Source organism: Opisthorchis viverrini, assembly GCF_000715545.1.
Source record: "Opisthorchis viverrini unplaced genomic scaffold opera_v5_1, whole genome shotgun sequence".
Taxonomy (NCBI): domain Eukaryota; kingdom Metazoa; phylum Platyhelminthes; class Trematoda; order Opisthorchiida; family Opisthorchiidae; genus Opisthorchis; species Opisthorchis viverrini.
Genome location: NW_008751657.1, coordinates 1,499,585 through 1,520,543, shown reverse-complemented (window position 1 = coordinate 1,520,543; position 20,959 = coordinate 1,499,585). Strand labels below are relative to the sequence as shown.

Below are 20,959 nucleotides of genomic sequence, written 5' to 3'. Positions count from 1 at the left end.
GCCCGAAAAATAGGCGTAGGGTCGTATCCTCTTCCGTACAAGCATCTGAAATAAGCGCTTTATTCGTTCCGTCACTTTTGACTTTTATGCATTCGTTTGTATGCTCCTTCTTCTGACGTTTACTCAGGACGTCTGCTGTGGTCCATAGGGCATCATCGCACCAAATTGTTTGCCTTTGTTGTTTTGATTCACTTTTATTTAGAGGCTTGGGTTTATCGGTCAACAGGTGTGTTATCAGGTGTCAAGTACAACAGAAACTGATTGTAATTGGATAGTAACACTATGATATGCTCGAATATACCATTCATGTGTGCACCGAAATTTTTAGTGGCTGCTTTGGTGTCAATCTTTTATAAAAGGAAAAATATGGTGAATCGCCAATAGACGCCGCACTGGATGAGAACAGAACCTAATTTACGATGTAAATGAGCTATGCACTACTGCAAAAGGGCATCAGACAGCTGCGCAGTGCTTCCACGCTTTTCATTATACAGTGGCTTCATATACAGATCGAAATCTCGACTGAAACGTCCTTACGGCTATCTACACGACAGACAATTTATCGGCAGTTCAGAAGGAGACTAATTTCACAAGAGGAGTAAGGCCTCTGACTGATAAATTTTCGTGGGTAGAGGAGCAAGTGGATTCCGTTGTTGAGGCATTCGTGACGCTTTATCACACTGCTGTTCAGGCGTTCGTGGAAAAGTGGTTAAGAGTGCCAAATACTAGGCAGGCGGTCGAGGATTAAAAACTCTCCGGAGGCTTGTAAGACGCATGTTGATGATGATTCCGAGTTGCAGAGTGCTTTCCGGATTTTCATTATAAATTGGCTTTATTTTTTAGAAGAAACTTCAATGTAACTTCCAAAATTTCACAACCTATGATTTAATTGTCTGATTGGCGTTTCGTTGTGTATTTTCTGCTTTTTATGGTGGAATGATAAATAAATCTGAAATATTTGAACACCAAGAGTAATTTTATTAAGCAAATGAATATAAATAGATGGCTAAAGATAATTAAAATATAACGGTAGATTCCAACCTACTGGCGGATTGACGAGGACTGTTCATGTTCCTTTTCCAATTTTGCTGGTAACTCTCAGACACTTCCAACTGCCACCCTGCACAGTCAGTATCATATTGCCGAAACACCATGGTAGTCATTAAGCGAAAGATTGCGGAAGTTGCGGGAATCAAATAAATTACCGTAGAACCATGGCTAAGTCGAAAGTCCATGAAAAAACTAGATGAAGGCTCCTTTCTTTCATAGGGTTAACGGCTAAAACCTACTGTACTATCAATACATTGGAATATTCTGTGAGAGAAGAACTACCTTCAGTTGTTTTTTTGTTTCTTGCTTGTCGAGTGTCCCATGTACATGCGCCTGGCTCAAAATATGAAGTACTATCTGCCTGTCTTTTGAACTTTGATGCTGATATATCCACTGTCACTAAGGCGCCTTCATCCAGTTCAAAGTTCCACTTCATACGGGAACTATCTGTTTTGCAGAACGCAAAACGTAGAAACTGTTTCAGTCTATAAAAGTTCTTTTTTTCAAGTATTAAACATTTTGCCACATTCCCTCTCTCATCCTGACATTGGGTTTTTTGACGAATTGTACTTTGCCTCGCCGAAAACGAATAAATGAAGTGACAGTACCAGAGTCGTATCTAATTAAGATGGGGCTGACCGTGTTCTACCTACTCATCATAACGACCTGGTGTGCCAATGCCAGAACCACTTTAACTGTACGTTATGCTCTAGTTAGGCACACAGTTAGTGCCCGATCCGCTGGTTCATCCGTTAAATGAAGCATCATATACATGGATACTAACAAGACGTCTTTTTTACAGCACGAACCTGAAGATGCGCGCCAAAAATACGAGGAATTTAAGCTAAGGTATCAAAAGTCATACGGGAGTTTTGGTATGAGTCCACAATTGTATAGGCTGTAAGCTGTTTCGTTTTAGATGACGAATACAGATTTGGGATTTTCAAAGACAATTTGGTGCGTGCCAAGCAACTTCAGGATGCGGAACAGGGTACGGCGGAATATGGTGTGACACAGTTCTCTGATTTAACAAGTAAGTGATGAGTAGATATAAATGAACGACACCATGTTTCACTCAGGCGAGGAGTTTGCAAACAAGTACCTGGGAGTGCAACTCGATGAACCGGCTACAGAAGAGGAAGTCGATTCAGAAGATGTGACAGTGGCTGATGACAGCTTCGACTGGCGACAGCACGGTGCTGTAGGACCGGTGAGGAATCAAGGACGATGTGGATCATGCTGGGCATTTTCCACAGTCGGCAACATCGAGGGTCAGTGGTTTCTAAAATCGGGAGAACTTCTCCAGCTCAGTGTACAGGTGAGGTTATTTTCTTGATCAGTTGGTTGTAAACATCATGTCCGTACCAAGACACTTTTGGTGGCGGACACTATTTCGACACCTGCTGACATTTCTCCTAAGACCGCGTAGTTTTGAGATTTCCGCCACTGAAATTGGTTGTTTGTTTTATTTTGACCTTTCAATCCAGCAAGTCCTAGATTGCGACCATGTCGACCACGGATGCAACGGTGGCTACCCTCCACAGGTTTATGATCAGGTGAACAAAATGGGTGGTTTGGAACTTGATGCGGATTATTCGTACAAAGCATTTGCTGGGGGTTGTCACATGGACCGTTCGAAATTTAGAGCCTATGTGAATAGTTCAGCCATTCTGCTACGAAATGAACAATTTCAAGCTTATCAACTCAAGAAGATTGGCCCACTTGCCTCTACTCTAAATGCACGCACCCTGCAGGTAGGTGGATAACATCGTTCCACTTCTGGCATTTTCTATACCTGGTTGTCTGTCGATGAGTACGCACTGTTCTTCCAACAAAGGGTCCTTTCCATCTACTCTTACTCTTCACTCGAACCAGTTCTACCAGAAAGGGATTATGCATCCAACACGCAGTGCATGCAATCCAGGACAGCTGAATCACGCTGTCCTTACTGTTGGCTACGGAACAGAACAGGAAATACCATACTGGATAGTGAAGAACAGTTAATGCATGCAATCCAGGAGAGCTGAATCACGCTGTCCTTACCGTTGGCTACGGAACAGAACAGGGAATACCATACTGGATAGTGAAGAACAGCTGGTCCAAAGGCTTTGGAGAGCAGGTTGGTTGCTCACGGTTTTTCTTGTAAACACGTGGAATATTGAGTTCTGTATCTTTGAATGCCTGCTTGTTTAGCTATCTGTGCAATCTAAAGAGCGGTAGCGGGTGACCGCATATTTTATAAATATTGGTCCACAGATGGTGAGGTCAAACAGTATGCAGCTGTTTGATTCTCTTCGTAAAATTGGTTCTCACGTAAATCTCTGGGTGATTCAAACTCGGCCACGAGTAGCTAGCTATCATTATGGATTGAACAACACACAGGCGGTACAAGTCAGGTGATCACGCACTTGCCCACCAACAATTCAAATATGAGACCCATGTTCTTGTGGGATTTCTTTCTGAGCAGATTGGTTGGAGCTTGCAGGATGTTCTATCGATTGACAATATAGGCATCTAAGATACATCTAAAACATGAGTTTTGTTAAAACAGCTTTCTGAAAATGTTGTCACCGAGGTAATTCGGTTTTGATTTTAGTTGAAAACCAGGTTGGTTTCTTTGCAGATATTCAAGGGAATCAATCAGATGTCGGGCACTCACTTCTGTTTTGAAAATTAACTGGTCATTGTCCCTTAACTTTCAGGGCTACTTTCGAATCTTCCGAGGTGATGGAACGTGCGGAATCAACCGACTAGTTTCCACTGCAATTCTAAAATAAATTGACTTTCCTTAGATTTTCGGGTGTATTTGAGCATAATGTGTGATTCAAATACATGGCATGTTTGTCCCTGTGAATTCCGTTCCTGTTGTTTGACTTTGGCAAGTTCGTTGGAAGGTAGTTTGCACATGTTTGTTGCATGGCACAGCTCGTGCGATTTTTGGGATTGCAGTGCAGATAAACCCGAAACGTAAAACACCATGCTTTGAATTCACCGGTGGCACGCCAGCATATGGCCCAATCGACATTCCTACGAGTGCTTTTCTAGGAGTAGAAGTGATAAAATATGAAATATCGTGGACAGTGAAATGCTTGTAAATCCGCCAGTAACACACAACAACGAACGGACTGTACATGCTGAAATTCACTGTCAAGAATAATTGTACTTGATTTCTGATGGATACGCCTACAGCTGTCCTGTACTGCACGCATGCAGATTAGAGTAAGCCTGTGTTTGTGCGTCTTCTTGGACAATGGAGTTGTTATGGTCATGACAAAGACCGAGCGAGTTTTGGTTTTCTGTGTGAATTCCACTTTGAACCAAAACTTTGATACTATACTGAGCAAGAAGGGATATGGGACAGCATAAGGCTCATCGTGGAGCAATTTTTAAAAACAATAAGTTTAAGAAATCTGCCACAGGGTTTAAATGAAGCACATCTTTTAGAATGATAACCTTTTTCCTTAGTGGTGCTCACCCGTGTGTTGTCGACCGATTTCATTATGCAGGTGTTTAGCAGCCACTCCAATTTATTTCAAGTGGAAAGAATAAGGCTCCTCTTATGTTGTTGAGCGCATGGTTACCTTCCTCACACGTTTGCTGGTCGTTCTCAGTTAGTGTGCGCCGTTTCGGCAGCATATAACGTAAACTGACTGTAGGTTCGACTTGCTTGGTTTTGTACATCTGCCTACCTTTGAGAGGAAAAGCTCGTTCATCTGCGGAGCTGCCTACTAAGACCACGAACAAAGCGGTTATGAGCCATCGAGCGCGAAAGAAGAAACTTCATTTACACAGAGATTTGAGTAGGTCAGCAGCACAATGCGTCCTCCTGAGCTTTCATGGACGTTGTTTGAATGTTCAGACTGAAAAACACTTATAACACATTTCAATAATTTCTAAACCATGTTCCCGTTGAATGAAGGGCGGCGCATGTTCCGTCGGCATTAAACACCATTAAACCACAAATTCGTTACTATGATTATTCAGATGTTTGAGTTTATTCTAATCGAATGTCACACCCGAGAACCCAAGGTAAATAGTTTCGAAGTATTCGCGAGGATATCAAAATTAGGCGCGCCACCGAATCTCACTCTTTGGTCGGTGAGAAGATTCCACCGGTTTGTTGAATGGATGCAAATAACTCTAGCACTGCCGAAGTTTGTCGTACAGGACACTAGTAATATCATCTGATGCAAGAGCACTGGTGGTACGACAATCAACATGCCATGGGAGTGAAGGACTTATGTAACATCCAACATAGTTGGTGGCTACCACTAATACGATTATGACACTGTTGCATGCAGTAGGTACTCCGTGAGGTTGTCGTGGAAACGTGAAGCTGATTTTATGGTGCCATCAGACAGACTGTCATCTGATTAAAAATCTGATTGGTGTCTTTCCTTACCGACGTGCGTGGTTAGCAGAGCTACCTATCGAAAGATACAGGCAAGGCCATAACAACTTAACGTTTTATTCAGGTATCACGGCTTTGAGATGGAGAAGAGAGTGGCTGGGCTGATATCGTTACTGATACCTGAACAGTGATTGAGAGAACGCGATTTTCAGGTATAAGCTAAATGACGAAACGATACTGTACTACATCACACAAAATTTCTACCACAATCCCAGTGAATTAAGCGTGTCACTTTTGATTTTCAGACAAACAATTGTCGGCCGATACAAAATGATTGCAAAGAGCACTACTTACAGAGTCACTGAATGTAAATTCAAGGGAGTTTCTGATCATTCAATTGAAAAGTGGCTTCAGCAGCTTGGCGAATTTGTTGAACTTATTTAAAAGGTGCATGGTATTGCACCAACAACGTGGTCGAATAATCACGCTTAAACCATCGAAATTCCCGCATTTAAGACTGTTAAAACGACAACTTTCCTGCTCGCATTTCTACAGACAACATAAGTTTAAATGCTCTTAATTTCATTGTATTTTTTGAAATTTGAACACACATTGGGCAAATCACAGGGAATCGAAAGGCAGACAGAGTGAAACCTTTCAAACCGCGTTTGGCACCTACGCTCAACCGAAGAATTCTATGCTAGTTGGCCAACTGTCCAAACTCACGATAGAGAACAATTTTACCTAAACAGCCAAGAGAACTTGTCCATATCTGGTCTTTTATACGCGAAATAACCGAATGTGGGGAACGGTGATCGTCTCGCTATTGGAATTGTCTCTGATGAGGTGTTTCTACAGGTCTTGTGCTGCTTAAAACAAGAGGATACACACGAGACCGCCGGTTACGGCTTTAATCTGCGAGAGCCTGTGTAGACAATACTTGCGCAGCCTTTTTATGATCATTTTTCTGCAATGGTTTAAACGTTAAATTCCTAACATTCAGAAAAAATCATTCATCACGAAATTTGTTGAAGTTGGACTCTTTTGTCACATACTTCAAACTATCTGGTGGATGACGAAGCTACCTTTCAAGAAGAAGTTCGTTCTCTCCGACATTTTCAAACAGGTGTTTTGAAAATCAATTCGAACGGGTACTCATATCGCTCCATAAACATGACCATCAAATGGATAACAGTCATGGAACTCTATGTTGTCCCTAAGCGATAATGAAGCACTTAGTTGAAATTCAATCTGTTACCAGCCTAAATGAGTAGCCGTATCTACGTCAGTGTAACAGGTGCGCCCTCTCTATAACTGTCGACTGATGACACTTACTGTACCAGACTAATCAACTCAAAGTTACACACGTGTCTAAAAATACCCATGTTATCCCAGCGAGTACGGCAGTGAAGCATCGATGTTGAACACTGATGTCATTCTGTCGATGGTGATGACGATGATATCCCAGCGAATAGTTACTTTCCAGGAGGCCCCATCCAGAACGTACAGTTTAAAATATGACCAATCAAGAAGATAATAAAACAGCAGATTTAGACAGCCTTCGCTGACTCGAAAGTGCGGTACCTTTTATGTAAACTCTTATACGTGTCGTCAGCTCACACATGGTTGTTATCAGGTTCAGGTTATCAGATTCAGAAGTGGTTGTTTAGTACCGAAAATTTGGGAGTACAAACGTCAGAGTATAAAATGCAACAATCTTGTTCCTATTCCGTTTCCATTCACTGCACTTCGTTGCACAAATCATTCCACATCTGAATTTTAGTAAAGGGTGACTGTTCCTTTGGTTTGGGGTTCTCAGAATATTTGAGATTATATGAATAAAGAAACTTTTTTGCGAATGATCACAGAAGTTCTAAGACCTCTAACGTGCCTTTTTTGAGATTTGTTACTTTACTACATCGACTTTCGTTTCGGAAGCCCTCATACGTCTATCGAGACGCGAACACGCACATCACAAGTTCTGACATCCAGATGAACTCATCATGGTTGGAAAGTGCCTTCAAGCATGAATCTCGTTTCCCGTACTTAACGGTTCATCTCCAGGTGTCAATGTGACTTATGCACTCACTGCGTTGCTGTCCTTATCGGTTTAATGTAACTCGGAAAGAACCCGGTTATTCGAAAAAAACTCTTTTATTCTTGGGTCACACTCAGTGCAGCAAAATTAAATGAATCAATAAGAAGCTCAGAGGAAGAATTTTTTTATTGGATGTGCGAAACTTCCTTCTGACAATTCGTCAGTCGAGGAACCACTGCTTTCCGTGATTGAGGAATGAGTGGTGCCTTGTCTAATCCAAGGGAAGGCTACTCACAATGCTGATAAGGAGCTTGTGGCCAAACCGTTAGGCGTTCAACCACTGACCAGAAGGTCGCGGGTTTGAAACTCTGGGATCTGTGGGACGCGCACTGCTGGTGATTTCCGGCAAGGATCTAACAGCTGTAAACTATTTATCGGTTTTTCAGCACAGACTGGCTTCACGCACGACGTTTAATTTGAATGAAAAGTGAAGTGTTTTAAGCTTGGAAAGAATTCCATGCATCTGCCGCAATAAAATATCAGTTCCTAATTGATTTTTAATCGTAGCGAGAACAGAAGTGGGCTGCTAAAGCCATGTGGCAGACTTCTGCCTAGCCAAGGAGAACGAATTACGATGATCTGCTCCTTGGGAATTCCTTTCTGTTCGAAAACAACAAAAGAAGACTTGTTACTGCTAAAGCTGTTCACGCTGACCCCCTATTCACTGTAATTATTCGGCTAATTAAAAACGAGATGATTATTCATAGGTTATATCTACTTAAGCCTCATCCTTCGGAAATTGGTTTAGTACTTCTAAGTTTCCGACTTTATCTTACATCGGTTATGAGAGCCATTCATTAGGACTGTTAGTAGAGAAAGAACTAACTGACTGACAACGACCAGTTTATCACGCACGCTCGTGAAATCGAGGCTATAATCTTTGAAAATGGTGACAACAGTTGTGTTTATTTAGATGGCAGGTACTTTAATATGTTTATAACAACTTGCATTAGATATTGAAGTTTTCTTTATCTCACTTAATACACCAATCAGTGATCTTTATTGCGGTCATATTTAATATCGCCCTTCTAAGCAGTTGCTTTTCAGCCTGTAAGCTACGATATCGGTAGAAAAAGCCTATGCCGATAAGCTACATGACATCCTATATTGCAGCAATGTGAGCAAACAACGGGGACACCAGAAGATGGACAAATGTACCTAAACAATGGGCATGCGGTCAGGATCCTAAATTTCTTCGTATTCATGTATATATCCGATAATTCACTTGAAATGTTTGCCCTGTTCTGTGCTGACCATTAGTCTAGACCATCGTGTAAATGTTCTGCCGCTTCATCGCAGTCTGAGGTTGACTAGTGAGCATTTGCAGAAGCTTTATTTTGTGCCTTCACAAAATGATGTCAATGACAGGCAAGTGATACGATAAGCTGATTTCGGTTTGCACAAAAAGACCTTCAGGTCTCGTAGAGACAATGGAAAGATGGTAATTTGTTGAAATATTGGTAGCTCGGGTGAGTTCATTGGTTGTTGATCAGGTGGCTGTTGATCTGTTCGCCGTGCTTGGCAATTGGCTTGCAAACGTTTCGTCCCTAGTCGAGGAGACATCGTCAGTGCACAGTTGAATGGGTGCTTCCTCCGTGCCTCTTGGAATTCCTTTTGGTGAGTTCAGATAACAACAAATTTCCATCACCAATATTATCAGGAAACAACGAATTGAACGTTCTTTTCCAAATCGCTCAGGAAGCATTGGAAAAATGAACTGTTTCATGGATTACAATAATAAAGGAAATTTAGTGGTACGTAAAATAACTGAGATAACTGTAGAAACGTCAAGCCACGAATCATCATCCTCTCAGCGGACGAGGTCAACATATGGAGGAAGCAGTGTGGGATGGAACCACAGCCAGAGCAGTTGCGTATTAACTAGGCATGTGATGCTGGGATGAACAAACTGGGTTGAAACAGGTAATCCTCACGAAAAAGAAGTGTAGGAAGGGAGGGAACACAAACTTGTGCAGTTGTTGCACGAACAGAATGAATCCTCAGGTAGGTTAGCTAACCAAACGCAGAAAATATATAGCAAAACAATTTTTTCAACACGAGGAATGCTTTCTGTAGGTTAAAGCTGCTGTGATAAGGCTTCGTACTTTCAAGATTCCTCCCGTTCAATTTTAGCTGGGAGTCTCTATTTGCCCTTTTCTTATCACTCTTGTTCGTTATCTCACTCAGCTGTTCCTTCCACCAGACGCAGTTTTATGTGGTGGAAGTCTAAGTTGCTGCACTTGGGATATTTCGATGTTTGAGGCACGAACGTACTGGCCATAGGTTCGCGCTTCGAATCCAACATCTGCATTTCGACTGCTCCTGTTCAGGCTTAGGCAGTATGGCAGTATCTCCACTCTCGTGTATCCATCGTATGCTGGAGGAACTTGGCATCGAAAGTGCTTCAACTGCATGGGGATCACTTTTGAGGTTTGCAACTTGATAGAAAAAAACTTTGATATTTGAAGCATCCATCCAACTGATTTTTGAGTCCTACTTGATGCTGCAAATCTGTTGAAACAAACCAAGGAACTAGGATTTCTTCCAAAGTTTACGCTAACACAAACAATATTAGCTTACATAAGTGATTTATTTGGCCTGAATTCTTCCCAGGCTGTGTGAACAAGGTGTTGTTTATCGGATATGAGTTCCCCTTCTGTTCTGTTTACTAGATGCCGGAGGAATGAGGGTGCGAAGTCTAAATTGACTGAAGTAAGGGCGAAACCGGTCGTGGGCTGTCGACGGATTTTCAGCAACCTTATGAGTAGTACATTGCAAATATACATGACTGAAGTAAACATTCAATGCATATTCTACAGTTTATGGGGATTTCAGCACATTTCATGTGGCCTATGTGACGAGCGTTTTACCATGACTCCACCAGTGCATGCTGGACAAGGTTAAATTTAGAACTGTGAACAAGACACAACGTACTGTTCACAAGGATGCTGAAAATCTTCAACAGTCCACGACTGATTTCGCCCTTCTTGGGTCTCGTCAGGTAAGCGGAGTCCCAAAGTTTGCATCGATCTTATGTTTCACTTGAACCCAAATTGCTCGAAATTCGACGAACACACTCATTTGCTCTTTAGTTTGGTCTTTGTTCTAAATGAAGCATCGGGCGGCCTACTACAGCACATTCAGTTGTTTATAGACATCACTAAAGAGAGATTCATTTGGATTCCAGCCGATTCTCTCGTCAAAACCAAATGAATGTAGTTCGCTAACTGTGGAGAAGCATATAGTTTGGTATCTAAGCGAGGTTTTTAGTAAGCCCAGTTTGTCAGATGCTTGAGAGCTAAAGTACTTCACAAGGACAAGATCGGATTTGTTCAGACGAAAATGATGTGTATACAGTTCCAAATCTCCGCAAGAAGTAGCCAGTAAACTAAGCACGCACTGATCAAAATATCAAGTGGCTTTGCAGTGACTATATATACATTTTCATAATTTAAACAATGAGCCGTTATCTGGCTTTGAGTCGTTCAAGCGGATTTAGTCAACTTTGAGTTTTGAAGTCATGGGGACCAGCTACAAACGGAAAAAAAGATATAGCGCCAGATGATTTCACTGAAAATTCAAAGGTCCAGTGGGGTGTGAACCATGAACTGATAAAAAACAACTAAATTCCAGCTAGTTCACTTTCGAATTCGGTGGAACATCTAACATTTTGATGACCTTTGTTGCTTGCTTACAAAATAAATGGATTGAAGTGTTCGGGTCGCGTTACCTGATAATGCGCATCTCCACCTGTTATCTGTTCGCTCTAGAACTCTGGTGCCTCTGCGCCAGAACCATTATTCCCGTAAGTTTTATCATGGTTAAACCACATAAATTAAAATATACATCAAACTTTTCTAATGTCACACAGGAAAGCAAACATTTTCCAACGGTCTAACTGACGTCTAAATTTATTGCATATGTTCCAGGAGACAGAAAATGCTCGACAACTGTACGAAGAGTTCAAGCAGAAGTACAAAAAGACTTACGTGAATGACGGTATGCTTGCACAAACTGTTAACGCATTTATTTAGATGACGAATATCGATTTGGCGTTTTCAAAGATAATTTACTGCGTGCCCATCAACTTCAGATCATGGAAAAGGGCACAGCAGAATATGGTGTGACTCAGTTCTCTGATCTCACAAGTAAGATGCAAGGAATATGGAAAGGATAGATTTCAACCGTCATTTAGGTCAGGAGTTCGAGACTCACTATTTGGGATTGAAATATGAGGGCATGCCAGACACTGAAGAATCGTCTCCACGTAAGCATGTTGTGATGGATGAAGACAGCTTTGATTGGCGAGATCATGGGGCTGTAGGCCCTGTGCTGAACCAAGGAAGCTGTGGATCGTGTTGGGCGTTTTCAACAATCGGTAATATCGAGGGTCAGTGGTTCCTCAAAACAGGGGACCTCCTGCGACTCAGTGAACAGGTATGTCCCCATTCTAATACGAAGTTAAAAGTAGGACGTTTCAGGATTTTTTATTGTTTTCACAAATAACGTGTGACATAATAAGACTGTGAAGTGTTCGCAATAGAAGCCTTCATTCTTTTGTTTTACATCTTTCACCTAGCAACTTATTGACTGCGACAGCGTGGACGAAGGATGCTACGGTGGTTATCCCACCAAAGCATATGGCGCAATCATTGAAATGGGTGGCTTGGAGTTGAATTCTGATTATCCCTATAAAGCGTTCGCTGAAAAATGTCAGATGGACAGACAAAAGCTTAGAGTCTATATCAACGACTCCGTTGTCTTTCCACGAAGTGAGAGCTTACAGGCAGAAGTACTCAAACTGATGGGACCCCTATCCTCCGCTTTAAATGCTAATTCTTTGCAGGTTAGTAAGGTGAACATTTTTGATCCTCACTGTTTTTGGGAATCCAAAGGCCAATGGTGACTCAGTGTTTCCTGTTTTTCTTTTCCCTCAGTTTTACAAGTCCGGAATTGTACATCTTCCAGTAACGTCATGCGTCCCACAGGCCCTTAATCATGCAGTACTTACTGTGGGCTACGGAACAGAGAATGGACTACCGTACTGGACGGTGAAGAATAGTTGGGGTACTGCGTTTGGTGAAGACGTAGGTTTTGCACAAGAGTTTTGCAAATGCAGTCAAGCATCTACCCATATTTTGGTGATGACGTCTCATGCTTAAAGTGCTTAGGCTTGCAACGTGTGTCCGAAGCGCCCAATTTGAGTCGAGTTTAAAGCGAAGGAATGAGTTAAAAATTTGGAAGAACGAAGGATCATTAGACTAACTGACTGGTACTTTTGTGACTCCGAAACAACAGTGTCATGGTTAGCATACTATTTCCGCTGACTAATTATGTCAACCTATGCTCACTACGTGACTATCTTAGTCACCTCTTCACTAGCATGACTAGCTGGCTGATTGATGCCGATCGAAAATAGAGTCCATTATATTCGCCATGAGTTTTGATGTTTTACATCTCCTTCAGTTACCTAGCGTCGCATTCGTGTTTGTTATACTGTTCGCTCAACTCCGTGCCCCATTTACCTTTCTTTTCCAGGGCTACTTCCGTATTCATCGAGGTAGTGGAACTTGTGGAATCGACCGCTTGGTCTCTACTGCCGCGATCAGATAGACTGAATTCCGCCCTCATTTTACTGTGATAGTTTGGAACGCCAAACTTCTACCTAGAGAATTTTGTTTTATTTTGCGGAAAATTGGGCGATCCGACTTACGGGTAGCGTGAAATGAACGAACTCCTGTGAAAAGTGATTGTGGGCAGACAACGAGCAGACAACCGGTAGAACTAGAAAAGTTGGAAACGTTTCACAAACCCGAGCAAATCTGAACTTGGCTAATTAAAAAACAGTCATCTATATCTTGAAGGGCCCCTCCTGGTGCGGTTATTTTAGTGAGTCCGCAACATCAAGAGGGGTTTCGCTGTCACGAGTTTTCATCAGCAGTGCACATCCTGGTTTATGTTTAGACTTGAACTCAGGACATATGCGATATGGAGCGAGGTTGTAACCAGCAAACACTGAAAGCTCCTGAATTCTCTTCTCCGAAAAGACAAACGTTCTCGTGGGCCCATTTTATTGGTCTCTCCTGGTACTAGTAGGTGATTCGTTGCATTAAAAGTGGGTCACGAGTCTGAATTCACGGTCTGGGTGAGAGGGTTCGTGAGATATCCTCGCGATAGTCGCAACCACTTGTCATATGGTATTTCAACGTAGCCATGGTGATCTCGTTGAACTGTTTCGGCGTTTGGTTTACTACCTTCAACGAATTGATTTAGTGACTTCTATTGGTAATTTCATGTAAGCCAACTGAAGACAATACCATGGTAGGAAGATAACCACTCGATGAAATTATAGGGGATCTGAAGATCCTAAGCTGGACGGTGTACCTATGGCACAAATACAGTCACCATATCTCCGTTCTGACTACAAGACTGAGGAGCGGCTAAGTTTCTGGCAAAAATTATCAGCAAGAGTTTGTGCACATGACAGTCGTTTCACACTTTCGTGCATGTAGTGGTCAAAACTCGTTAAGCTGTCGTCTCGCGAACAGCGTACGCATCAGAGAACCAGCTAATACCAGAGCAATTCTGGAAGATATTATTTAGGGCGAATTTTCCAAGACGCACTTCAGTTTGATGTGATTAAAGACATTCAACGAAAAGGGTCATATGTTTATTCACCTGCTGAAGCTCTCATCGACTTTTGGCAAACTAGAAGGAGCATCTGGTTTCCAGGACCACAAACCAGTTTTGGCTGTACACTCGTTTGCAGCTTAACTTGGTGAAAACGATGGACTCGACCGACTATCAACAAAACCTGCTTTTAACAGTATTCAGCTAAATGTGTTGAACTGAGACCACCTCGTGTATCGATCGAAGCTATATCAAATTTCTCGAAGTATTTTTTCAGAGGGGTTTGGTAAACAATCGGTGGATTTATTGCCGGGCAACGTTTCGCTTTTGACACAAAAGCTTCGTCAGGCCAAGTGAGTAAGTAAGTAGGTTGATTGGGTTTTAAGGCAGTCAGGGAACCAATCCGTGAGATTCATTATGACTAGTGACGTGATCAGTGCTGAGTGTTCAGTCTGATGTCCCTGTTTGTTGATTAGTGGGGATGACTAAGCTTTACGATAGATTGGTTTGGGGGGTTCGTCTTTATGATGAACCCGGATTTTTTCGTCCCTGCTTCTTCAGTCTAGGACACCTTAATGGAAAATTCCTCTTGGGGTCGTTCACAGATTTTGTTCACCTGTGTTCGTCCAAGGGTGCTGGGACAATTAGTTTGGCGATGGGGTGGGGTGGTTAATTGGATCTAATGCTACTTGGATTTTTGTACTTTTAGACCCAGGCGATGCCGCTGATAACTGCACCCCGCCTCGTGTCATCTCAGCTGATCTAAGACCGCTTTCCACACGTATGCAAGTTCTACCCCCTCTACTCTATTCACACTGAGATTCTTGGTGATTTCCACCGCCTCGGCCACCAGTCGCTGTGGTGTGAATCTTAAACCTCGTCTCAGGATGCCCACATTTTCTAAATCTATCCTATGCCCAGTGTCTAGAGCATACTCTGCCATTGCTGAATCTTTGACTAACGCCTGGTATTCATCTGCGTTTCTCGGTGGTTTGTTAATGGAACGCTTATGCTCACCGATTCTGGTGTGCAATTCCCTGGCTGTCTGACCTATATAAACCTCCGTACAGTCGTTACATTTTATTTTGTATACACAGTTCCTAGTCCTATCAACCGGAAGGCGATCCTTCAAATGCACCAAAATCGAGCGTAAAGTTTTCCCCTTCTGGAAAGCTACTCTAATGTTAGCCGTATTCAGTACCTTTCTAATGACTTCAGATGTCCCTGTTTTTTGTATGGAATGACCAAACCCCTCTGAAAAGATGACTTCCCAATCGGTCCCAAACACTTTCCAATTCTCGAAGTATTCTCTTTATCCAAAGCTGTTTATGTACATTTACCGGTGGTATCTGGTGGTATCGTATGCCAAGTTCCCGAGTTTCCATCAGTATTATTTGTAGGCAATGTGAAGACAAGAAAAACTGATCATTTTGGTACATCTTCGTCTTGACTACGACCGGACGCTTGTGAATTGACGAAGTTTGCCCATCACCTGTTCGAAGGTTGCCGGATTTCTTGGTGCACTAGCCATTATCTGAATGCGTATTCAGAATAATGACATTCGAGACACGGCTAAGAGTCCCCAAACAAGGATATGTAAGACAGTGACAAAGGATGCTGGATATGTTGGACGACATGATAGTAAATCCGTTTATTTTTGCCACAAACTATACTTCAGTAATACAATCTCTCTTGGCGCTGAAAACTAGCCCTTCAGGTGAATCAACTAAACACGACAGGTTCATCTTTAATTGGTTTGCTATGTGAGAATGTGGTCGTTTAAGACGTAAGAGACAGTACAAACTTCACAACTATAATTAACTCTTCTCTGGGAAAACTCGGACTAAACAATCATTGGTGGCTGAACAGTCAAAAGGTTTTGGGATCCTAGGGGAATGCTCTTTAGGCCATCTAAAGACTTAATCAGAATGGTCTGAACTCCGCCGATTATTTGTCTGAGGACCAAAATATCTGCGCACAAACTGAATAGCTGCGAAGCACAGTTTACCAGATTGTCACCAGCAAAAATACAAACAGATATACAAGAAACACGGATGTTGAATATAAAGCATTTAATCACGTGGCACATGGAAACGCTGGAGCGCTGATACAAGGTATACTTCTGTATTGCTGCCTATGTGGAAAACTTTTATTTCGTTACAATTATAAATACTACTGAACTTCCGCTTGAAGAGTAGAGTGGTCAGGTAATTTAATAGTTCCATCCTGAAGCCAATCTACGCTGAAAAGCCTACATATATTGTATAGCTGTTTTACTCTTGTGGGGAATCACCAGCATTACGTATGTCACGAAGCAATAAGAGAGGTTGAACACCTAAGCGTTTGGCCACGAGGGCCTGATCAGTAGTGCGATTAGCTCGAACTTAGATAGAACAGCACCATTCATTCTTGAACCACTGATTCCTCGACTGACGAATTATCAGAAGGAAGCTTCACATCCAGTAAAATTATTCTTCCTCTGAGCTGTTTATTGATTTATGTAGTCTAATTGCGCTAAGAATGACTTATACGTAAAAGCGTCCATTTTGGAATCACTAGGTTCTCTTAGAGTTACGTGAAACCGATGAGGATAGCAATGAACTGAGTGCGCAAATCTCAGTGATATGAGTAGATGGAGCTCCTCTGCACCATTGGTTAACAAAGGGTGAATGGTCATAAATGCTATCCTAAAAAGGCTAGCGCAAATATTCGGTGCGCTTGATTACCCAGAACGTATGAATTCATTAGAAGCTTCTCTTAACCATCTATAGGTGTTCTAGTATTTCTCCCAGTAATTCCAGTCAGCTCTCGATTCAGATTAGGTTTGTGACCACAATAAGACATGCCTAACTTTGAAGTGAATGTACTTTGCGTCCTTAGTTCCTTGAGGTGAGTAACATCGTAGGAATGCCACGATGGGATTTTACTCATCAAACAGAACTGCCCAATTCTTAGCTTTCAGGGGAATATCTGTTATAACACTACTCATAGGTTTGATGACAATTGTGGACAATTCACTACACATCCTTATGAGAAGCATCGCGGAATATGTGGAATTTTTTCTATTAAAAATATGTCCAGGACATTAAGGTGAGGAAAACTATTATCGAGAGAGGGACTTGGTTAATTTTCAGCTAAGCCTGCCGTCAAAACCAACTTAATTTTGAAATGACTGTTTATAGCAATTTGTTTCTGGTTAACTTGTGAGACACTTAAGATAGCTAAAAGTTTAGGCAGTTGCAATTTCATGAGCTATCTGACTTCTGGTCCTGAATTTCTGCCCGTCGTAGCCGAGAAGCCTGCTTGGTCCATCTACCGTTTCCTCAAAATAAACAAACAGAAGCTCATCCATATAACTGTTGGCCCTGTGGATCTCTACATATCCATACTCCTTTTCTGTTTAGACACAACTTACTCGCAGGTTCTCTTTGGTCAGACATTTATCAACGGATTTTGGCCCGGTTTGAAATAGTTTACCATGTGCAGCTGTTGACCCGTTTCATTTCAGTCCCATTTCGAACGACCGGCAGACTAAATGTCGTTTGTTTTGTTCAGTTTTATGCCTTTCCGTTACCAGTTCTTGGTAATACATCGAAATGTTAGTGGTGCAGCTGCATTAACGGGTTGTCGATCAGGTGGCTCCCGATCTGCTCGTCAGGCTTGGCAATTTCTTTGTACACGTTTCATAACCAATCATGGCGACATCAGAAGTACACATTCAGGTGAGCAGTTCCTACCTAACTGCCTAACCTTATGTAGTTTACACGATAGTAGTCGACAACTCTCGATGCGACCGGCTGGTTAAGGAAGAGCTTCATGATGATTTGTTTGTCCCGTACACGATTGGCCTCCTCCGAGCACGAAGATCGACTATAACGATACTCGTATACAAGCTCAGGCACGAACAAAGAACCTTCAGTTATAGAACGCCATCAAAAAACGCACTAAAACTGACTCAGCTAGACAGCTAATGAAGAAGAAAGAACTTCTGGCCTACAAAACTCGAAACCGAACTAGATACCAGAGGAAAGCGTGTAGAGAAAACAACAGAACCTAAAGGTAGCAATGCAAGTGGTTCGGAATTTGTCTCCAGTCAATAAATAAAAGGACCGAAATGAACACAGAACGGCATCGGATTAACAAACCAAGTGCAGAGCTCAGTCAGAAGGCGGGGGGGCGCAACCAACAATCGAATTCAACTAAACCGCCAAAATTAACGGCAAATTTGGAAGGAACCAATCAAAATGCAGTAACGAAACCGATAAATATAGAATGGATTCAAATAACCATTCAAACAGAAGAGAGGCACAACACAGTAGCAAGGCATGTTATCGAACTAATCAGAGCCTACCAGAAGCAAGCTGTCCAATGAACCAAAAAGTGTATCCGGTACACAACACAACACAAACAGTGGACTGATATCAGGGCAAAACTACTGCTCAACCAATCAATCACATCATGAGGTATCAACGCGTGTGGGTAAGGAGGAATTAACCATTAGGCCGCGCACTAATGATGTCGCCAAGATTGGGACGAAATATCTACAAGCTAACTGCCAAGCTCAGGGAGCAGACAAACATTCACCTGATCTGTAATTAGTTAGTTTTAGTTGTCTTCTATACTCTACCGAGTGATTGTAAGAAATTATTTAGTCAGCTACACCATGAGCGTTTTACATGGAGGCTTGATTGAGATGGTGTATTTCTATATAATAGCCCATTGCTTTTGATATTTGGTGAATATTTGCGAGGACGGAATTCGCTCCCAAAACGTCATCTGGTTTTCAGTATAGTGGGACTGCATTCAACATCCCCAGAATGAAACCCGCTGGTGCAGTTTGTTGTGATGCTACACCACTGAAGATCTCTCCAACTAAGTTGCGGTGCATAAACCGGTGAGTGTAGGAAGACGTGAATAAAATATTACCTTGGCTATTATTGTCCTTCCCCTATCCCCTTTCGAATATTGTGGCAGTCCGATACTAGTTCACAGAGGTTCATTAGCATGCTAGAATTTGTTCAGCTGTACGACTCACCTTTTTGTTAAAACAAAGAATGCTAATGTGTGATTTGAGTTTGTAGGCGCACGTTTGACGGAATACGGGACGGCGCCTACGAAAGAGAATAAAACCTGTCGTGGGCTACGTAACGAGTAGTCTCCCTCAAGACTTATAAACTACACATTTGTTCTAAAAGGTATGTATTTCACGATCAAAGTGGGAACGATACGCAACTCCACTCAATGACGGGATAGAACATACTCCCATGAATTGCCGCATTGCCCAAATAGTTCCACCATTACCTGTTACTGCCATATAACTAGGATACTTGAAGTGCGCGCGAAAGTTGTGCGTGGATTTTCTATCTATTTCATCGATAGTATTCCAAGATTGTCAGTTCTTTCAACCTGAACCCGAATACGGAAACGTAATGGCAGGCGAAATCGTGACAAATCGAACGCACCTCTACAAATATGTAAGCTTAGATTGCGGATCATATTCATAAGTGATTGGTGTGACCCGGTCACGGAGTTCAATAAAACAAAGTTTATTGTATGAGATTAGACTTTAGCCAAATTGTTAGAAAATCAAACGAGGTTTGGTAGATTTTGGAATAAGTAGGCCATGTACACACAGCATGCAGGGAACGACGAGCTTGGAGATGACTTGAACTGTCGGCCTCATTTGGAGGTAGACTTCCCACACATTTCGACCAAGACTCTGGTTATGCAAACAATTTCATCATCGGACTCTGTGGAAATGACACAAGGGGTTCTATAGTGTCGCTGACAGATATTAACTGCTGCACAATCGGTCAGATCTGTGGCGCATCAACTGTGATGCGCCATGTGCATAAGCGTGATTAAGTATGAGCAACTTTAGAAGTTCAACCGGCCCATACCCAGTACGCAGGATGTCAGCTTCTAGTACACTGATGCTCCCTGTACTCGGAATTCTCAGTTCCCTGCTTTTTGTTTATGCGAAAACCCAAACTGTTTTCACTTAGGGGCGTGTAACTTGGTATTAACTCCTCAGGAATGTCAAGCGTTTTTCATGAGTCGAATCCGGCATTTTTGTCACAGTTTCTTTTATGCTTGAGTAATTACAAAGCCACGTAGAGTAGGTTAAAGTGCTAGTTTTTCAGTCTCTGGTAGAGTTGTCCTTGTTCCTACTGTTGCTCTAGGCGGTGGTATACTCGTATTTCAGGTGTTGTTGGTTGTGGAATTTTGCGGAATACAAAATAACATGAGTCTGTTTTGAACATTCGTCCTCCTGTCCTGGCACAATCGTCCTGGTGAGTCCACACTGAAGGGGGAAGCACTGGACTAGAGCTCATTAGAGCAGTGCATTCCCAACGGCCGGGAATGGTACGCCGCACATCAGACAGGCGTGCTAGGCGAGCGTGTCACTACTACTCTCGCGGCAAGCATCCGAATATTTTGCGTCTGAACAGTTGAATATATTCTTATACGATCCGGATATCCATCAAACTAAAGTGCCTCATTGTGAGATAAATCCTCGGAATAGTTGATGTTTCTTTGTTACTGTGAAAAGGATGCGGTGTTGTTATAAAGCTTTACCACTAGATAATACCAAATCCAGAAAGCAGACTACCCATTGGATATTGGGTGGTATTGGATATCACCCACCCAAATAGTTTCAGTCTAAACATTCTACTGTTATAATTGTACACAGGTATCGTGTGGTCCAACAAAGTTAGAATACCAATCCGCATCGGATGCTAGCGAATTAAATTTTGGATTAAGGGTATTGTGTGTGTGTGTGTTGATTTTTCTCCGCTAGTTTTGATTTTTCCCGAAAGTCCAAATCC

At 42.2% G+C, this 20,959-nt stretch overlaps 1 protein-coding gene across 1 annotated transcript; it reads left to right on the top strand.

Annotated features, from left to right (window-relative positions):
• Positions 1-1,971: 1,971 nt before the first annotated feature.
• T265_12432 (hypothetical protein) lies at positions 1,972-13,112 on the top strand (the record flags this gene model as incomplete). Its single annotated transcript, XM_009163848.1, has 12 exons — positions 1,972-2,083; positions 2,130-2,368; positions 2,538-2,804; positions 2,926-2,959; positions 3,051-3,169; positions 11,137-11,304; positions 11,429-11,498; positions 11,534-11,647; positions 11,695-11,936; positions 12,079-12,345; positions 12,437-12,586; positions 13,038-13,112. Coding segments are annotated over 12 exons (1,857 nt in total), but the record flags the coding sequence as incomplete, so codon positions are not given.
• Positions 13,113-20,959: the final 7,847 nt, after the last annotated feature.